The 16,655-nt window shown below is 42.5% G+C and overlaps 1 protein-coding gene and 1 non-coding gene across 11 annotated transcripts in view; both read left to right on the top strand.

Annotated features, from left to right (window-relative positions):
• Positions 1 to 1,594: 1,594 nt before the first annotated feature.
• LOC112540406 (small nucleolar RNA SNORA49) lies at positions 1,595 to 1,732 on the top strand. The gene has a single exon (XR_003084487.1). It is a non-coding gene; the product is annotated as a small nucleolar RNA SNORA49 (small nucleolar RNA).
• Positions 1,733 to 4,313: 2,581 nt separating this feature from the next.
• The window catches only part of EP400 (E1A binding protein p400), a 56,184-nt gene continuing 43,842 nt past the window's right edge, over positions 4,314 to 16,655 (top strand). For 7 of the 10 annotated variants that reach the window (XM_088135308.1, XM_088135310.1, XM_088135312.1 and 4 more), the window contains exons 1-5: positions 4,314 to 4,451; positions 8,663 to 9,990; positions 12,684 to 12,794; positions 15,526 to 15,613; positions 15,997 to 16,104. In XM_088135308.1, the coding sequence (XP_087991434.1) occupies positions 8,689 to 9,990; positions 12,684 to 12,794; positions 15,526 to 15,613; positions 15,997 to 16,104 (1,609 nt within the window). In that variant the 5' untranslated portion in view covers positions 4,314 to 4,451; positions 8,663 to 8,688. Of the gene's footprint in view, positions 4,452 to 5,438; positions 5,513 to 8,662; positions 9,991 to 12,683; positions 12,795 to 15,525; positions 15,614 to 15,996; positions 16,105 to 16,655 lie in introns of all 10 variants that reach the window. The other 3 variants (XM_088135313.1, XM_088135316.1, XM_088135309.1) reach the window with 2 other exon arrangements.

Below are 16,655 nucleotides of genomic sequence, written 5' to 3' on the forward strand. Positions count from 1 at the left end.
CCCACCTTTTTGGATCTGGAGCGTTTCGTTCAGTGGTGCAGTTTACACGGGGGGAAAAAAGGAGTCGAAACTGTAAGTGGATTAAATTCAATTTCTTAAAAAAAAAGAGGATTAAATTCATAAAAAAAAAAAAGCAACAGGGGAGGGCGCTCCCCTGGGTGGTGGGAACTTAAAGTGGAGACATAAATGCAAATATAAATAAAAATTACAGTCGGTGCAATGGCTGTAGTGGTTGCTTTTAATGAATGGGATTATAGGCTGTGAGTTTTATGTATTGTATGATTTTTTTTGCATGCTTTTACATTGTTTCTTGCTCGTTTTCCAATAGTGTTGTTCTTCTGGGTTGTTTTCCTCTCTGTTTTAATTGCCTGCAAGCCGCCTAGAGTCCTATAGAGCAGAGGGGCGGCTATGTAAATTGGAATAATGAATAAGTAAATAAATAATTCAGTGCCATTATGAGCTTAGCTGTTTAGCACGGTCCTCTGGGGTTCTGCTTAGGAATCCAAGGGTGTGAAATTGGAATAATGAATAAATAGATGGATAGTTTAGTTCCATCATGGGCTTGGCTGTTTAGCATTTTTCCTCTGGGGACTTGCTTATCCTGAATCCAAGGATGTGAAATTGGAAAAAGGAATAAATAGATAGATACGTTTAATTCCATCGTGAACTCGGCTGCTTAGCACTTTTCGTCTGTGGTTTTGCTGGTCCTGAATCCAAAGGTGGGAATCGCTTTCTGAACTGCTGCAAGCATTCAATGCAACTGGAGCTTCATCTGCTGGAAGAGAGGAGAAATGACCCAGAAGGAGCAGGGGGTGGAAGTTCGCCCTTCTGGAGTGGATCCGCTGTGCTGCAAAAAGGGGGGGGAGGTGGCCAAATCTTCCAGCATTTCACTTCCAGCCTCTTCAAGATGGACCTAGAGAGCTGAAGCTACGGGCAACGATAGCGCGTGATCCTAGCAGGAGGGTTATCTGCTCCTGTATGCTGGCTTTGTGGCAAGGCGCTCTGCTGATTTGTAAGACTAAGCAGCAAACACGGTGGTATAGCTCACAAGCAGGGTGTGGGGAGGCTCGACTGTCCTGTAATTAATGGCCACTTTGCTTTATTTTTGCCTTCAAGTCCGTGTTGATGCCTGGTCAAGTCCCTGCAGTTTTCTTGGCAAAATGTTTGGGAGTGGTTTGCCCTGGTCTCCTCCTTCCTAGGGCTGAGAGAGAGGGACGGGCCCAGAGTCACCCAACTGGCTTTGTGCCCGAGGCAGGACGGTCTCCCAGCTTCTAGTCCAATGTCTTTAATCACTACGCCCATCTGAATTCTTCTTTTGATGCCTTCAAGTCAATTTCAGTGCTTTGTGGCTCCAGGGACAAGTCCACACAGTTTTCTCGGCAGTGGTTGGAAGTGGTTTGCCCTGGCCGCCTCCTTCCCAGGGCTGAGAAAGAGGGACTGGCCCAAGGTCACCCAGCTGGCGTCATGCCTAAGGTGGGACTAGAACTCACGGTCTCCCAGTTTCTAATCTGGTGCTTCAACCACTACACCAAATTGTCTCTCCGTGTTGTTTACATGTGGTGCAATAATTAGAATGTTGATTGCAGCCTATGCCTTTCCTCAGCCTTACTCCAGGGACTCCACAACCCATGGAGTGTCTTGGCATTGCCTGAGGATACAGTGAAAGTGTGCCAAACTCGCTGTCCAGAAGGGTGCTTGGTTCCCTTTGAGGCCTAGAGTTGGAGCAAACATACATCTCAGCAACCTCAGTTGCAGCCTTCAGACATTACTGGTTCTTTGCTTGCGGGCAATAGGCACGCTTAGACATTTTATTTCTCTTACATCAGTATGTTTGCATTCCTGCAGCTCAGAAGGCTTGAGGAAGAAAAAAATTAAGTAACCCCAGCATGGCTTGAGATGCCTCCAGCATCTGCAGAATGGCAGATGTTGGATTGCTGGGTCTGAATTCCAAGTAAAAAAGGGTGGATTTGCTTCTTTAAGGTGTACCTTTAAATAGGTACAGTATCTTTAAATCCTATCCTTTAATAGGATGCGAAACTGGAGAAGAGATGGTAACTGTATAGACCAACTGACAAATGTGGGCATCAATTCTTTCACAACTTATATAATTATTATGACTTTATTATATTTTCAGAACTATTCTGTTTTGAAAGATGGTGACCATCAGTTGATTGCTTAGGGAGCAGTAAATTATCTCATATCTAGCTTGCTAAATGTATTGTTAAGACTATTCTATTTTTGTTTTTTTCCCCTTTAGGCACTTATATAGCTGTGATATCCTTGATGGATAGCAACTTCTGAATCCCAATTATACCTTCTACGTAACAACAGCAGTTGATCTCCAGAACAGATCCCAGGGGTATATAATGTATTTATCTTGAGATCTTCACAACAAGATATGTACCAAGATTCTCACTTTTCGGTATGAGCAGAATGAATTAGTACTTTGAATTAACTGGGCTGTAACCTGAAAACATTGGAAGGAATTTGTCTGTGTTAGTGGCATTGCACGGTTAGGTTATACCATTAAGAAGCCTAGCTGTTCGATAGGAAAACCACAATGCTCTTCATGTTAGCCCAAGTCCCACTTTTTAAAACATAGTTAAAATTGGCAGGGGCACACAGCGCCCAAAACCAAGTTATATCACAGTTTAGGGTGACACAGGATCTCAGCCTCTTGAGTAAATAGAGGTAGGATCAGATCGTAGATCTAATTGTTCTGTCTACCCTACCTAAACATTTTCTTCTGGTTCTCACATGAGTCTTGGGGTGATCTCCCATTCATGAGGGGTTGTTAACATTCTGTCCTGCTCAACTTCTTGTGTCTTGTCCCTTTACCAGCAGTTTATACAGACATCTTGCTCTGTGCTGAGTAAAGCTACCTGGTTGTTCCTAAAGATCAAGGATTTTTATGGTGGATCCTAGCAAGTATCTTTGTAACTGACCCCTAAATGACTTTGGAGGACTGTTGTCTTTCATCCATTTCTGTATCTTCAAACTGCTCAGGGCTTAGAGGTCTGGGAAAGTGACTTTAGGGTGTGTATGATATAAAATAAACTGAATTCTAACAGCATGGTTGTGTCTGGACTTCTTTGAAACTTTTTTTTAAACTTGCACCATTTTAAATTTAGAATCAGACCTTGCCTTGAGATCCGGGTCCCGTTCTGGTTGCTGTATTTGAGTGAAGGAGTCAGACCACCCAGAACACATTCAGAGAAGAACAGTGAGAACGAACAGGGGTTTAGGAACTAAGAGTTATGGAGAAAGATCGAAAGAACCAGGGAAGTTCCGTAGTAAGAAAACGAAAGGAAAATAGCTTTCTTCAAATATAGGGTGGACTGTTGCTCAGGAGGAAGTCAAAGCCTATTCTCTCTCAGCCCAGATGTAGAGCATGGAATAATGGTCTTATGTTGGAAAAGAGGGGGAAAATGTGTGGTATATTGGTTACTATTTAAAACCTGAGGCATAAATGACCAGGCTCAAATTGTCATACATATTTTGGACACACGATGCAAAAATCCAGCCCTCTGGAGAAGGCTCTAATGTTGGAAATGGGGAAGGAAAGAGAAGAAGAGGATGACCAGCAGCAAGGGGGATGGACTCAGTTACAGTGGTGATGGGGGCACCGTTGGAAGACCTGAAAGACCAGGTTATGGACAGATCATCACAGAGAAAATCCATCTATGTGGTCGCCAAGAGTTGCCAACGTCTTGATGGCACGTAATCAAGTCCGCACAGAATTGCGAGTACATCTGTCTTTCAGATTTGGGATTTTCCTGGTTTGAATCCAATTTCTGCCAATTAAAAATCCGTGCAAACAGTAAACTTAAGTCCCCCTTTCTTATTATATAGTCCCCTCTAAGGTCAGGGCAGCCAACTTGATTTTCAATGTGAAATAAAAACCTATTTATTTTGCATTGCGTGCTTTTGCACTAGAGCAAAAACTAGCACTCTTTTGCACTAGAATGAATGCATTCAAGAATTCATGAATGGGGGCACCAATAGGGTACATCTCTCCTTAAGAGAAGCATAAACCCCATTTGTCTATTTAGAAGGTCCACAACTAAAATGCAGGACCAAAGCCCTTTAATCAGCAATTCCTTCCCGCTGCGCATGCGGAGTGCGGACTCTCCCCTGCTTCCCTCCCGTTTCGAGTCCACGCCGGGCGGAGTCTCTCCCGCATGCGCACTAGTGTGCCCCACCGGCCGCGACAGTAATAAAAGGAAACCGTCGTTTTTGTGATTTTTGTCTCTTGCCGGCGCTCGTCCGCCGGCGCATGCGCCTTTTTTTGTTGTCTTGCCCAGGCTCCTCCCCCGCCGCAGTCCGTTTCCTGTCAGGAGCGGATGGCCGAGGCTGGGCCCGGCTCGGAGCGGGCTGTCTTCGCCGAGGACCGCTTGACGTTTCGCTCGCGCGCTTCGGCTTCCTGAGCGAGCCGACGCGGGAAGGAAAAGGTAGCGAGCGGGGCGGCGGGGGCGGCAGGGCCGGTGGGTCTAGGCCGGTCGCAAGGAACGTTACAGTCCCCCCCTCCCCCCCACCCATCCCAGGCGCCGCGCGCCTGGAAGGTGAGAAATAACGGGAGCCCGCGAGGGCCAGAAAGGGCTCGCGCGAGGACGCGAATGCGATCGCGGCGTTCCTCCAGCGACGGAGGGCGCGTTTGCTGCCCGGTGGGCTTGGCCGGGCGAGGCAGGGCGGCCGGCCGAGACCTGCCGTGGCTGTTGATCCTCCTCCTCCTCTTAATCATCCCTGCCAGCGAGGTTAACAGCCACGATTAATGCTCACGGGTGGGTTGCTGAGATTTTATTTTATTTTAATGGTATTTATCCTCTTTGCGACAGCCGCCCGTCTCCCAACAAAAAGGGGCTCTGGCCAATTTGGTCCGGAGAAGCGTCTGCAGGGAAAGGATCGAAAAGCCACCCAAAACAGTCGCCCTCCATCGATCCTGCAGCTCCTAGGGAACTCCAGCCCTTAAGAGCAGGGGGGAAATGTCTGGGGGAGGCTGTCCCCCCCGCCGGAAAAAGCTTTAAATTTAATTAGTTCATAGATTAATTGCAGTCAATCACCGGGCTTTCCTGGTGCAGATGGTGGAAGAGTGCGTTTTTTCCATACACACACCTTTTTTTTTTAATGTCTGTGTCTTGCTGAGTATTGTTTTAATTTTATTGGGGTTTATTTGATGGCTGGGTTTTTGCAAACTTTCTCAAGAAGGCTTTGGCGTAGGAAGCGGTGTACGCAAGTAGGCCCCGGTGAGGGCAGTTCCAGAATCCCACGAAATGATTGCATTGTTTGAATCCGCACTCTTCGAAGTGAGATTTCTGTGGAAAAGAGGGAGCTCAGCGGAAAGAGGGAATGAAATGTTTTGAACGTAAATGTTTAGGTGTTTATTAATGAAATACCGTATAACAGTAACTGTCTCTGTTATCTCTTGTATTCTGCTGCAGTTCTTCAAAGTGAATCTCTTCTTTTCTGAGCTTTCCTCAAACGAAACCTTCCTTTTCCCCGTTTTGCACACAAGGTGATTAGCATCCAAAGCCTCAACTGTGCACATGCTAGACTTGCAGTAACTGAATTCTGACTCTCGTTAAATGGGACCTGGTATCAATTTATAACTCACACTAAATCGGATATTGCAACAATTTGAACTCACACTAATCGTGACCTACCTGTAAATATACAGTACTGTGTAAAAGTTTTAGGCAGGTGTGAAAAAATGGTGTAAAGTAAGAATGCTTTCAAAAATATATCTTGTAATTGTTTATGTTTATCAATTTGCAAAATGCAAAGTGAGCAAATGTAACATTCACGCAGTTACCGCGGGCCTCTCATGAGTGAGGGGAAAGAAGACACCAAACTGATTCTCCTTCGAGGGGGGTGAGAGCGCCCAGACCGGAGTCTGGAAACCTCTTTTATTGAGTACATCAGAGGGCTGGGTTAGTACATCAGAGGGCTGGGTTAAGCATCAGAGGGCTGGGTTAAGCATATATACGTCACACTACCTAATACAAGCCCATAACCATATATGATAATACATGAAACACAAGGGATCATGTGCTTCGATTGAGCACGTGACAAGCTGCGGGGGCTTGCCTCCTGAAATTTGAGGCTTTTCCCCAGGTTGTTGCTGGTACTTTTCCATGCTAGCTTCCTTGTTAGCGTACAACTGATTTTACTAGTCTGCACTAACAGAAATGCCTAGCATGTGATGGGGTGTTATAATGCAACAAGCAAACAGAAGAGAAATCCAAATCAAATCAATATTTGGTGTGACCACCCTTTGCCTTCAACACAGCATCAGTTCTTACACTTGCACACTTTGTACACTTGCACAAAGTCGGGTATCTTGTAGGATTAGCGTCAGGTGTATGATTAACCAGTTATACCAAGCAGGTGCTAATGATCATTAATTTCATATGTAGGTTGAAACACAGTTATGAACTGAAACAGAAACAGCTGTGTAGGAGGCTTAAAACTGGGTGAGGAACAGCCAAACTCTGCTACTAAGTGAGGTTGTGGTAGACAGTTTCATGCCACAGGTCATACACCATGGCAAGACTGAGCACAGCAACAAGACATGAGATAGTTATACTGCATCAGCAAGGTCTCCCCCAGACAAAAATTTCAAAGGAGACTGGGGTTTCAAGATGTGCTGTTCGAGATCTTTTGAAGAAGCACAAAGAAACGGGCAACGTTGAGGACCGTAGACGCAGTGGTCGGTCAAGGAAATTTAATGCAGCAGATGAAAGACACATCATGCTTACTTCCCTTCAACATCGGAAGATATCCAGCAGTGCCATCACCACAGAGCTGGCAGAAATCAGTGGGACCCAGGTACACCCATCCACTGTCTGGAGAAGTCTGGCCAGAAGTGGTCTTCATGGAAGAATTGCAGCCAAAAAGCCATAGCTCCGACATGGAAACAAAGCTAAGTGACTCAACTATGCACGAAAACATAGAAACTGGGGTGCAGAAAAATGGCAGTAGGTGCTCTGGACTGGTGAGTCAAAATTTGAAATATTTGGCTGTAGCAGGAGGCAGTTTGTTCGCCGAAGGGCTGGAGAGCAATACAATAATGAGTGTCTGCAGGCAACAGTGAAGCATGGTGGAGGTTCCTTGCAAGTTTGGGGCTGCATTTCTGCAAATGGAGTCAGGATCAATGGTGTCCTCAGTGCTGAGAAATACAGGCAGATACTTATCCATCATGCCATACAATCAGGGAGGTGTGTGATTGGCCCTGAATTTATTCTTTAGCAGGACAACGACCTCAAACATACAGCAAATGTCATTAAGAACTATCTTCAGTGTAAAGAAGAACGAGGAGTCCTGGAAGTGATGGTTTGGCCTCCACAGAGCCCTGATCTCAACATCACTGAGTCTGTCTGGGATTACATGAAGAGACAGAAGGATGTGAGGCAGCCTACATCCACAGGAGATCTGTGGTTGGTTCTCCAAGATGTTTGGAACAACCTACTTGCCGAGTTCCTTCAAAAATGGTGTGCAAGTGTACCTAGAAGAATTGATGCTGTTTTGAAGGCAAAGGGTGGTCACACCAAATATTGATTTGATTTGGATTTCTCTTCTGTTTGCTCACTTTGCATTTTGTAAATTGATAAACATAAACAATTACAATATATATTTTTGAAAGCATTCTTACTTTACAGCATTTTTTCACACCTGCCTAAAATTTTGCGCAGTATTGTATAATGTTACTGTTACTATGATTATTGTTTTTCTTTGGGGCTGTATGGCTGTTCCTGCGAACTATTGACTTGCTGATAGTTTTCTTGTTTTTAATCCTAATATGCAAGTTGCCTAAAGTTTCTTTGGGGATTGAGGTCGCATGGAAGTTGAAAAATAAAAATACAATTACTGCTACTACTATTACTCTTTTTTTTTTTTGTGGCTATATTGCTATTCTTGTGAACTATTGATTTACTTATAGTTTTCTTGCTTTTAATCCTAGTGTGTACGCTGTCTAGAGTTTCTTTTCTTTCTTTGCCTAGTGTTCCTGTTGAGGTGGCATGCAAATTAATAAATAAAACTCCTGAACACCAAGGTCTCTTATTGGTGTCCAGTGTCAAAATTAAAATAAAATGAATTGTTTTAATTTGATCAAGTAAAGTCAACTTTAGAGCCAGAGATACTGAAAAAATAGACAACCATTAAAATGCTTAACTCAGAGGTTCCTATTTATTTAATTAGGAAGATATATGTTTTAGTTAGGAAGATGGGTGCCATCAAATTAGGTTTGATTCATAGTGATTTCTTGGACAAATGCTTAACAGCTTAGTTCATAGCTCTTCCAAGATTCTGTCTATATTTTCTATTGTCTGGCTCTTCTGTTTTTCCCTCAGTCTTGTCAAGCATAATCCCCTCCTGTTTTGTGTGTTTTTACAGTTTTTTATGTGTAATTGTTTTCATGTATTTATTTTTTAATTGTACGCCACCCAGAGTCACCTTGTGTGAGACAGGCGGCTATATAAATATGATAAATAAATAAATAATCATTCTTAAAAGCCAAAAGCTGTTCAGAAATTAGTTTTCCTTCCCTTCCCTTCTTATCTCTCTTTGTGTTTATGAACTGTGATATGGAATTGTAGAAAGTGCTGTAACGAGGCATTTGATTTACGTTTCTCTTAATGGAACTTTGTAAACGATCTTCTTTTAGAATTTGAGACTGCTGCCAGCGCGATAATGCACCATGGGACTGGTCCACAAAATGCACAGCGCCAGCTCCAGCGGTCCCGTTCCTTCACCGGCAGCGAGGGGGAAGATCAGCAGGCAAACCTACCACAGTCTCCAGCGCCTTCCTTTGCTCCTTCCGCAAGTCCTTCTGCGCCTCAGTCTCCCAGTTACCAAATCCAGCAGTTTATCATGAGCAGAAGCCCAGTAGCTGGGCAGAACGTGAACATCACCTTGCAGAATGTGGGACCTGTTTCTACAACAAACCAGCAGATCACGCTTACCCCATTGCCAATCCCAAGCCCGACATCCCCCAGTTTTCAGTTCAGTCCTCAGCAAAGAAGGTTTGAGCATGGGTCACCTTCCTACATCCAGGTTACTTCCCCACTGCCACCTCAAGTTCAGTCTCAGAGCCCCACGCAGCCCAGCCCGGTGTCTGTTCAGACCATTTCAAGCGTTCGGGCAGGTACCCCAGGGCCTGGCTTGGGGATGTGCAGCCAGAGTCCAACTCGTGGTTTCGTGGACGCGAGCGTGCTTGTAAGGCAGATCAGCTTGAGCCCTTCGAACAGCGGGCACTTTGTGTATCAAGAAGGGTCCGGCCTCACCCAGATTGCTCAAGGTGGCACGGCTCAGGTGCAGCTTTCATCCTCTGGCGCATCGGCCACGGTTAGAGAACGCAGGCTGTCCCAGCCCCATTCTCAGACTGGAGGTACTATCCACCATCTTGGACCTCAAAGCCCCGTAACTAGTGGAGGAAATATCCAACCTTTACCTAACCCTGGTCACATTACAACAAACAACCTACCACCGCAGATCAGCAATATCATCCAAGGGATGCAACAGCAGCAGCAAGGGCAGCCATTGAGCAGACCCCTTGGATTTGATAGGACTTCTGCTGGATTGATAGCTGGGGTAGGTGGGCCTGCTTTTGGAATTACATCACCACCACCTCCCACAAGTCCTTCTCGGGCGAGTATACCTCAAGGACTGACGAGCCTCCCTCTTGCACCGTCGGTATGTGCCGTGGTGAAAAAAGCAAAGAAAGTGGAGGAAATCCCGCCTGCTACTCCAGAAGCTGCTCAGATGAGAAAACAGTGTCTGGAGCACCACCTCAAGCAAATGGAGACTTTGAAAGATGCTTTCAAAGAGTATTTAATTGAGTTATTTTTCCTGCAACACCTGCAAGGGAATATGATGGATTTCTTAGCCTTTAAGAAGAAGCATTGCATGCCATTGCAAGCGTACCTTAGGCAAAATGACTTGGATTTGGAGGAGGAGGAGGAGGAAGAGCAGTCTGAAGTTATCAACGATGAGGTAGGAATTGCTTTTGTAAGTCTGCTAACACTGAGGGTACGTTAGATAGCGTTTTGAAGGCTGTGGCTCTAAGTGGACATACCTAAATGAAGTTGAATGAGAATTTTATCAGGGAGAAATATTGTTAGGACTAGATTGTTTGGCCCAGCAGTTAATCCATCAGTCTGCAATATTCATTCTGAATTATGGTATTAACGCTAATGTTGCAAGTAAGCGTGCAGGGCATGCATTTTGGATTGAGGTAAATTTAGAAGTGAGTTTTAATTCAGCTTTGAGGGGTCATTATAAAATGTTGAAGTTCAAGGAAATGGAGAAGTCGATGTGCGTAGTGATTGTTTCTTCAAAGAAACAGCAGAATACAAATGAGATAATGAAATGAATTGAGCCTGAAATAATTGTAAGTCTCGGTTTTTGCTTCGCTTTATCACATCACTTTATGATCTAAGATTTTTTTCTAGTTGCAACCCAAATGTATTGTCAGAAAAGACAGTTTTAATAAGGAATCAGTTGTTGTAGGCCATTTATTTATACTTGCGATCTCCAATATAGAGAGGAAGGTGGGGCAGAAGGTGGGGTGATCCAAAGAATTCTGTGGCTCTTCTACATATTTGCTGTGGAAGAGAAACATGTATAAATAATATATCACTTGGATGTAATTTTTGGATCCCGATTCACGTTTATTCATTATGTTTTTTAAAAGTTGCAAGTTGGTTACCCCAATCCAATATTTTCTTTGGGCTTTTTCAGTAAGACAATCAATCTCCAGCTTCTTTCTGAAAAATTGAAACAAAATTCTAATGTAATTCTGTGCATACTTTTTCAAGAATTATCTCTTGAATTTAGTGAGACATTGTTAGGTAATTGTATATAGGATTGCAGTCTAAAGTAGTTTGAATCATGTTGTCAACGTTTTATAAACTGGCCTGTGTTTATCTCTGTTTATTTGTAAAACCTGGGCATAAACTTTGCCATACTTTTATTTTGAACTTTCATTCAGCTCAGTGAATACGCTTTACACAATTCCACAGCTTAGAAACACTCCTCCTTTTTTGGGAGAGAAAGAAAAAAAGTCTTTGGCATTTTATTAATATTTTATATTCTGCAATTCCAGTTTGGAGCGTCATTCATTTAACAGAAAGTTGTTTTCTTATGGATACGGAACATTGTTTATTTCTGAGATACTTGTATTTTTTGGATTGAGGCCTTGTGAATTGACCCAGTTGCTATTAAACTTTGTTAAAGTTATGGAATATGTAGTTTTTGACTTGCAGATACCATTTCCTGAGAGAGGTTTAAATTTGTAAGATATGACAGATTTGGTTTTAATCAAAAATATTATAATTGTAGTGTTAGTAAACTAATGGTATGTTTGTTTCCATCATAACGGTAGTGGCTGTGGTCCTAAAAAACTAGGGATAGTGAATAGTGAGTAGGCTTTCATATTGGATGGGATTGTTCATTAGGCATAATAAATATTCAGAATGATGTAATTAGTGCTGCATCTCCATCACACGGGAAATTAATTACTTTGTACTGCTGAGTAATAAATAAAATAATAAAATAACCATTTAAGCCAGGAAAAGCTCTCACATCAATGTAATGTACCTTTGTTTGATTTTATATTCACAATATTTAGGCAGAGGCTCCATATTTTAAAAATAAGTATTACTGAGAAAGTCCCTTTAGAATCTATTCACCTGAGAAAAGTGAGGTGGCAAAAAAAAATTACATACTTTCTATGGACGAAATTAATTATACTCTTCTCTGTTCATTGTGATAATTTAAAAGGTGGACTTTTAACTGTTTCTCCCCTCAAGGTATCTTTTTTTAATGGTCCATTTGATTTATGCAGTTGTTGGATTTCTGTGACACACAGGCTTTTGCTTCCAGTTTTTAATTTTAACCTTTATTTGATTTAGTTGTTTTTTAGTTGGACTGGACAAGTGCTCTGTTTTTTGTTGTTTTTTTAATCTCTATGATGCTCACTGAGATATCCAGATAAACGTTTCTTACACGTTTATGCTCATTTTGGGAAATCTGTTTATAGGGACAGTAGAGGGAGCCAAAAATTGGTCTAAATGGATTTAGGGAAGGCTGTTACAAAACCACGAAAAACTGTCTTCTGTGACCAGAAAATGGTAGTGTGTCAAACTTTGACACATAAGGCACTCCAGTGTCTCTTCCTTCCTTTGTATTTTGTGATGTTCCTCTCTTATCTTCATCATCTTCTGCTCAGCTAAAGCAGTGCACTTCATCCCTCGGGGCTGACCGTTATGGGACTGGTGATTGGCAGGGTGGGGGGGAATGGGAGGTATGCTCATTGCTTAATAAATGTCTGGGGCTTTTCTGAGTGTGAACTGTCTGTCATGCTAATGTTGTTGTTTGTTAGAAAGCCAAGATCTCAGAAGTTAACCTCCGCTAATGTCTACGTTCAATTTCAATATAGACTTTTGCATGGCAAGAGAAAAAGACATTGCCGCTAGTTTGTCCCTCACTCTGTTTTGCTATTTAACCACAAAGCAGAACTCTTTAAAAAATAATCAGGGTTAAATGAAATTACACGGATGGGCCTTTTGTTCTCAACCCCATTGCTGTAATGCAAAGTGGGGTGTGTTCATCAGATTTTTTTAAAAAGAAAAGAATGAAAGAAAATGATTTCCCTTTTTGTTTTTCCCCAAAATATCTTCTCTCAGGTAAAGGTTGTGACAGGAAAGGATGGGCAGACTGGTACTCCTGTTGCTATAGCAACCCAGCTTCCTCCAAATGTTTCTGCTGCTTTTTCAACTCAGCAGCAACCATTTCAGGTACCTTTTCAATGGTTTTAAACTCATAGTTTCATCCCAGATGATGATGATGATGATGATCATTATTTTTCTTCAGTCAGATTTGGTATTTGAGAGTGGAATCTGTTTTTTTCCCCAAGAGCCCATCCCTCCTCATTTTCTAAAAATGAGCAATAAAACATTTAAACTTTTCAAATGCATGAGTGTTCATGGGATACCGAGGAAGTTTTTTTTTAAAATTTATTTTCCTTGTCTCAAAGTGCTGGCTTATTTCATTAACTTTCAGCTTTTAATGTGTTCCACTTTGGTTTGCTTGTCCTTTGGTTCCCTTGTATGTTCTACCTGGTAACTGTGGGTCTCTCTCTGTCTGTGGATTCTTTCTAAAAATCCTTTTGGGGGCATGGTGGTGGTCCTCAAATGCTCAAATACAAACATGACAGGTTTGCAACTGTGCCTTCCTTCTTTCTGGTCCAGGTGAAGCTAGCACACTTTATAAACATACAGTCCGACGGCATGCTAATTTATTGCCAAATGTATGCATTACAGAATTGCTGGATTAATTGTAAGTGCCATGAAACAAGCGTGGGGTTCATGGCATGTGCTGCAAATAATACCTTGATTCAGTACTAATGACAAACCATGGTTGAGTGTTACAAGAAGGAGCCTTTGCAAATCTTGGACCGGGAGTTTCCCTTCCTCCTGCAACAGGAGATGGATAGTTTTGGCATTTGGATTTTAGAGAACGAAGTTCTCTAATCTTGTTTGCTCTTATCCAGGCCAGGGAGACTTTTGGAATTTTGAGAGCATGTACTGAGTGGGACTCACAAATGGGCTACAATGAGACATTTGCCTGTCCACAAGCATGGCCAGGCCCAAAATATCCGTTTCCCAGCAGATGAGCCCCATACTCCCCCAGTGCTGGTCCATCATCCCTGTGGGACCTCTGGAATCTAGAATGTTTTAAATAAATATTTAAAAGATATTTAAAATATCACATGGGGCCCCTAGACATTTTAAAAATAGCACCATGGAGAATCTAGTGTGCATCAGTAGAAACGTCAGGCGATGTTGCCTTTCTCTGCTCTGTTTACTCAGTTGAGTTAGAATAACCTATTGCTTCCAGAATTCAGAAGCAACAGAGCTCTGATTAGTGCAGAAGCCTTTACAAAGGGAAAAGGGAGGTGAGATATGCTTTCCTAAGGTTTGTATCATTCTTGGAGTGACCAACCATTTGTTTTCAGTGTGTCTGAAATAGGCCTTGGTGATCAAGAATCAGTAGGGACTTTGGAGATCAATAATCAGTCCTTTGCTTAATGTCAATTCTCCAGTGCATAATGCACCCTTAATATGGCTGCTGTGGGCTTTAGAAAACACTTGTTGCGTCCCAGGGCTGCTCAGAGTCCTTATGAGTTGGGTGGCCTATAAATATGCTAAATAAATTAACATCAGATGAGCCCCCTTATGCAAATGAGTTTACAAAGCAACATACAGAATCTACTAGTTACTACTAGGGTGACGGGACCCCTATATTTGTAAGCCTTGTTATCTGGAGCAGTGCTTCCAAGTGATACATGCATTTCTTTACAAGGTCTTTAATGCTTTGATAAAGATAAATGCCCTTGTAGAAAATATCTGGAGCCTTTTCGTTTGAGGGAGTTGGGAGAACTTAACTGAAGGGGAATAAAGGGGATTAAAAAAAAATCTGTACTGTGTAGAAGTGGATGGAGAACAGAACTAGATCCCCCAATGAACTCGATGTGGCTTAGATACTGAATGAGTCAAAAGAAGCACTTCTTCCCTCCAAACTAGATCATGTCTTTAAAAGAGAATTAGTCAGAATGGTTTGTGGAGTAAGAGAGTTCAGGTGATGGAAGTTAACTAGAAGGTTAAACTGATGCTCCGTGCTTAAGGCAAAACACTTCTTCCTTGGGAACCAGAATGGGGGAAAACTGTTGCCTTAGCATCCTGCAAAGTATTAAGTAGACGCTTTTAACTGCTTGTTGGAAAAATGAGGATGCTTGACAGGATGGGCATTTGATCTCATTTCATGGACACATCCCACTCTTCTAATGCATAGTCCCACTCCCCTTAAAGAAATGGCAACATTCATTGCCAAAAAAATGGCAAGATATGGAAGAGCTTCATGGCTGTATGTATAGGGGACCAAATGACAGTGGTTTAGAAGGAAAACAATCCAGTTGCATTGTGAACTGGATTGGACCCTATCTACGTAAAATTATTTCCAGTAATACTGTAATGGCAAATTGCTGAATGTTTCTTATACAAGGTATAGAAATTGGGAATAGGGCAGGTAACGTCAGTTGCACGATTATAGAGAAATAGGGAGAGAGAAAAAGTGTACTGGCTTTTGGAGAAAGTCACACATGTAATATTGCAAGTGTTAAGCTCTTGATGGATCTGTTTGTAATGCAAAATAAGTGATGGATTGTACTATAATGGTAGAAACAAGGTGAGAGATTGAGTTGCAAGAGAGGAAGTTTTTAGCATATTTTTGTGTTATTAGTTAGGAAAGAGAGACCCAACCAGTTGGCACGTGTATCTTGTTTCTGTAGCCTTTACATTGGTGATTTAAAGGATCGTTATAAAATGGATGCAAAGACAAATCGTAATCCTTGACAATAAAACTTAGCTCACAATCCTTCATTTTAAACTTTTTAAAAATGATGGTTAACTGCTGTTAAGAAAGCTGCCTTCGACAGCCTTTTGACTTTTCTGTTTTGTCTTACAATAGCAGGTGCATGCAGGGACTCCAGTAACGGGAACTGTGAATGCCATAGAAATTGAAGCCTTTAAGAGACAACAGGCACTTGCATCAGCAGGTATGGCCACCTTCGGCAGAACTTTTATGGTCCTTTTAGGGTCTCAACCCAAAGACGTTTTGACTAGCACTGCTTTAAACTGCTTTCCTCAGCTTGATCATGGTGCCAGAACCTTTGGCCAGTCTGTTGTGATGGAAAGTTCAGTCCATGTCATGTTCCCCTCTTGCAACCTCTGCGACTGCCCTGCGCTTCCACAATATTTATTAAAAAAGAAAAAAAGAAATCAAAATATTTCTGAGTTATCTTTTAGGGCCAAGCCCCTCCTGGTAGATTTGTAGATATCAAAAGCTAATCTTAAAACTCACGGGAGCACCGTTGTAAGCGTTATAACCTGAACCCCTTGTGCTCTTATCCTGCCGTAAATGGAATTTGAATATCACCAGATTCGTCTAAGAGACCCCGAATTGAAGTGGGCCGTCATGGGATGGTTTTTCAGCATCCGGGCGTGGCTTCAGGAGTCCCTCTTCAACAGCTTATGCCAACTGCACAAGGTACTGTGTTGCCACATGCCAGCCGCAGATTAATTTAGCAAGGGGGTGGGGTGGGGTGGGGGAAGCAGAAGCCTCCTTGGGTGAAGCCTTTTTGAGCTCTCTGGTCCTTCCCCCACCCCCTTGCAAATTAATGTTTGGTGTGAAATGGCTTGTTCATGTCAAAGGAGCTGGGGAGCGAGCTCGAGCGATGCATGCGGGCATGGAAAAACCAGTCATGCACATTGAGGCCAAAATAATTTGCTCTGGAGCCCTGGTAGTTTGTAGACAGGTGGTCCTTTTTTTTAATGAACCTTCATACATACATTTGTACTGCGTGTTTTGTTTCTGTTTTGTTTCATAATTACCTGTCAGCACCTCTTAAGCTATAGGACCTTTAGCTCCTTAGTCAATAATAAGCTTCATTTGCTTTACGTGTCTTGATTCCGTATGCAAAATCTTCTAATTCTGTGCCCGGTCAAGCTGCGTTGATGCTTGCCTTACTGGGGTTCTCCAGTGACTTTTAATTTACGAGTTTGTGAAGATGTTTTATTTAACTGACGTCGTTGACTGGC

The sequence above is a fragment of the Python bivittatus genome, unplaced genomic scaffold, assembly GCF_059951505.1.
Source record: "Python bivittatus isolate LINGU-HERP-01145 unplaced genomic scaffold, Pbiv_v1 ctg000100_np1212, whole genome shotgun sequence".
Classification (NCBI taxonomy): Eukaryota; Metazoa; Chordata; class Lepidosauria; order Squamata; family Pythonidae; genus Python; species Python bivittatus.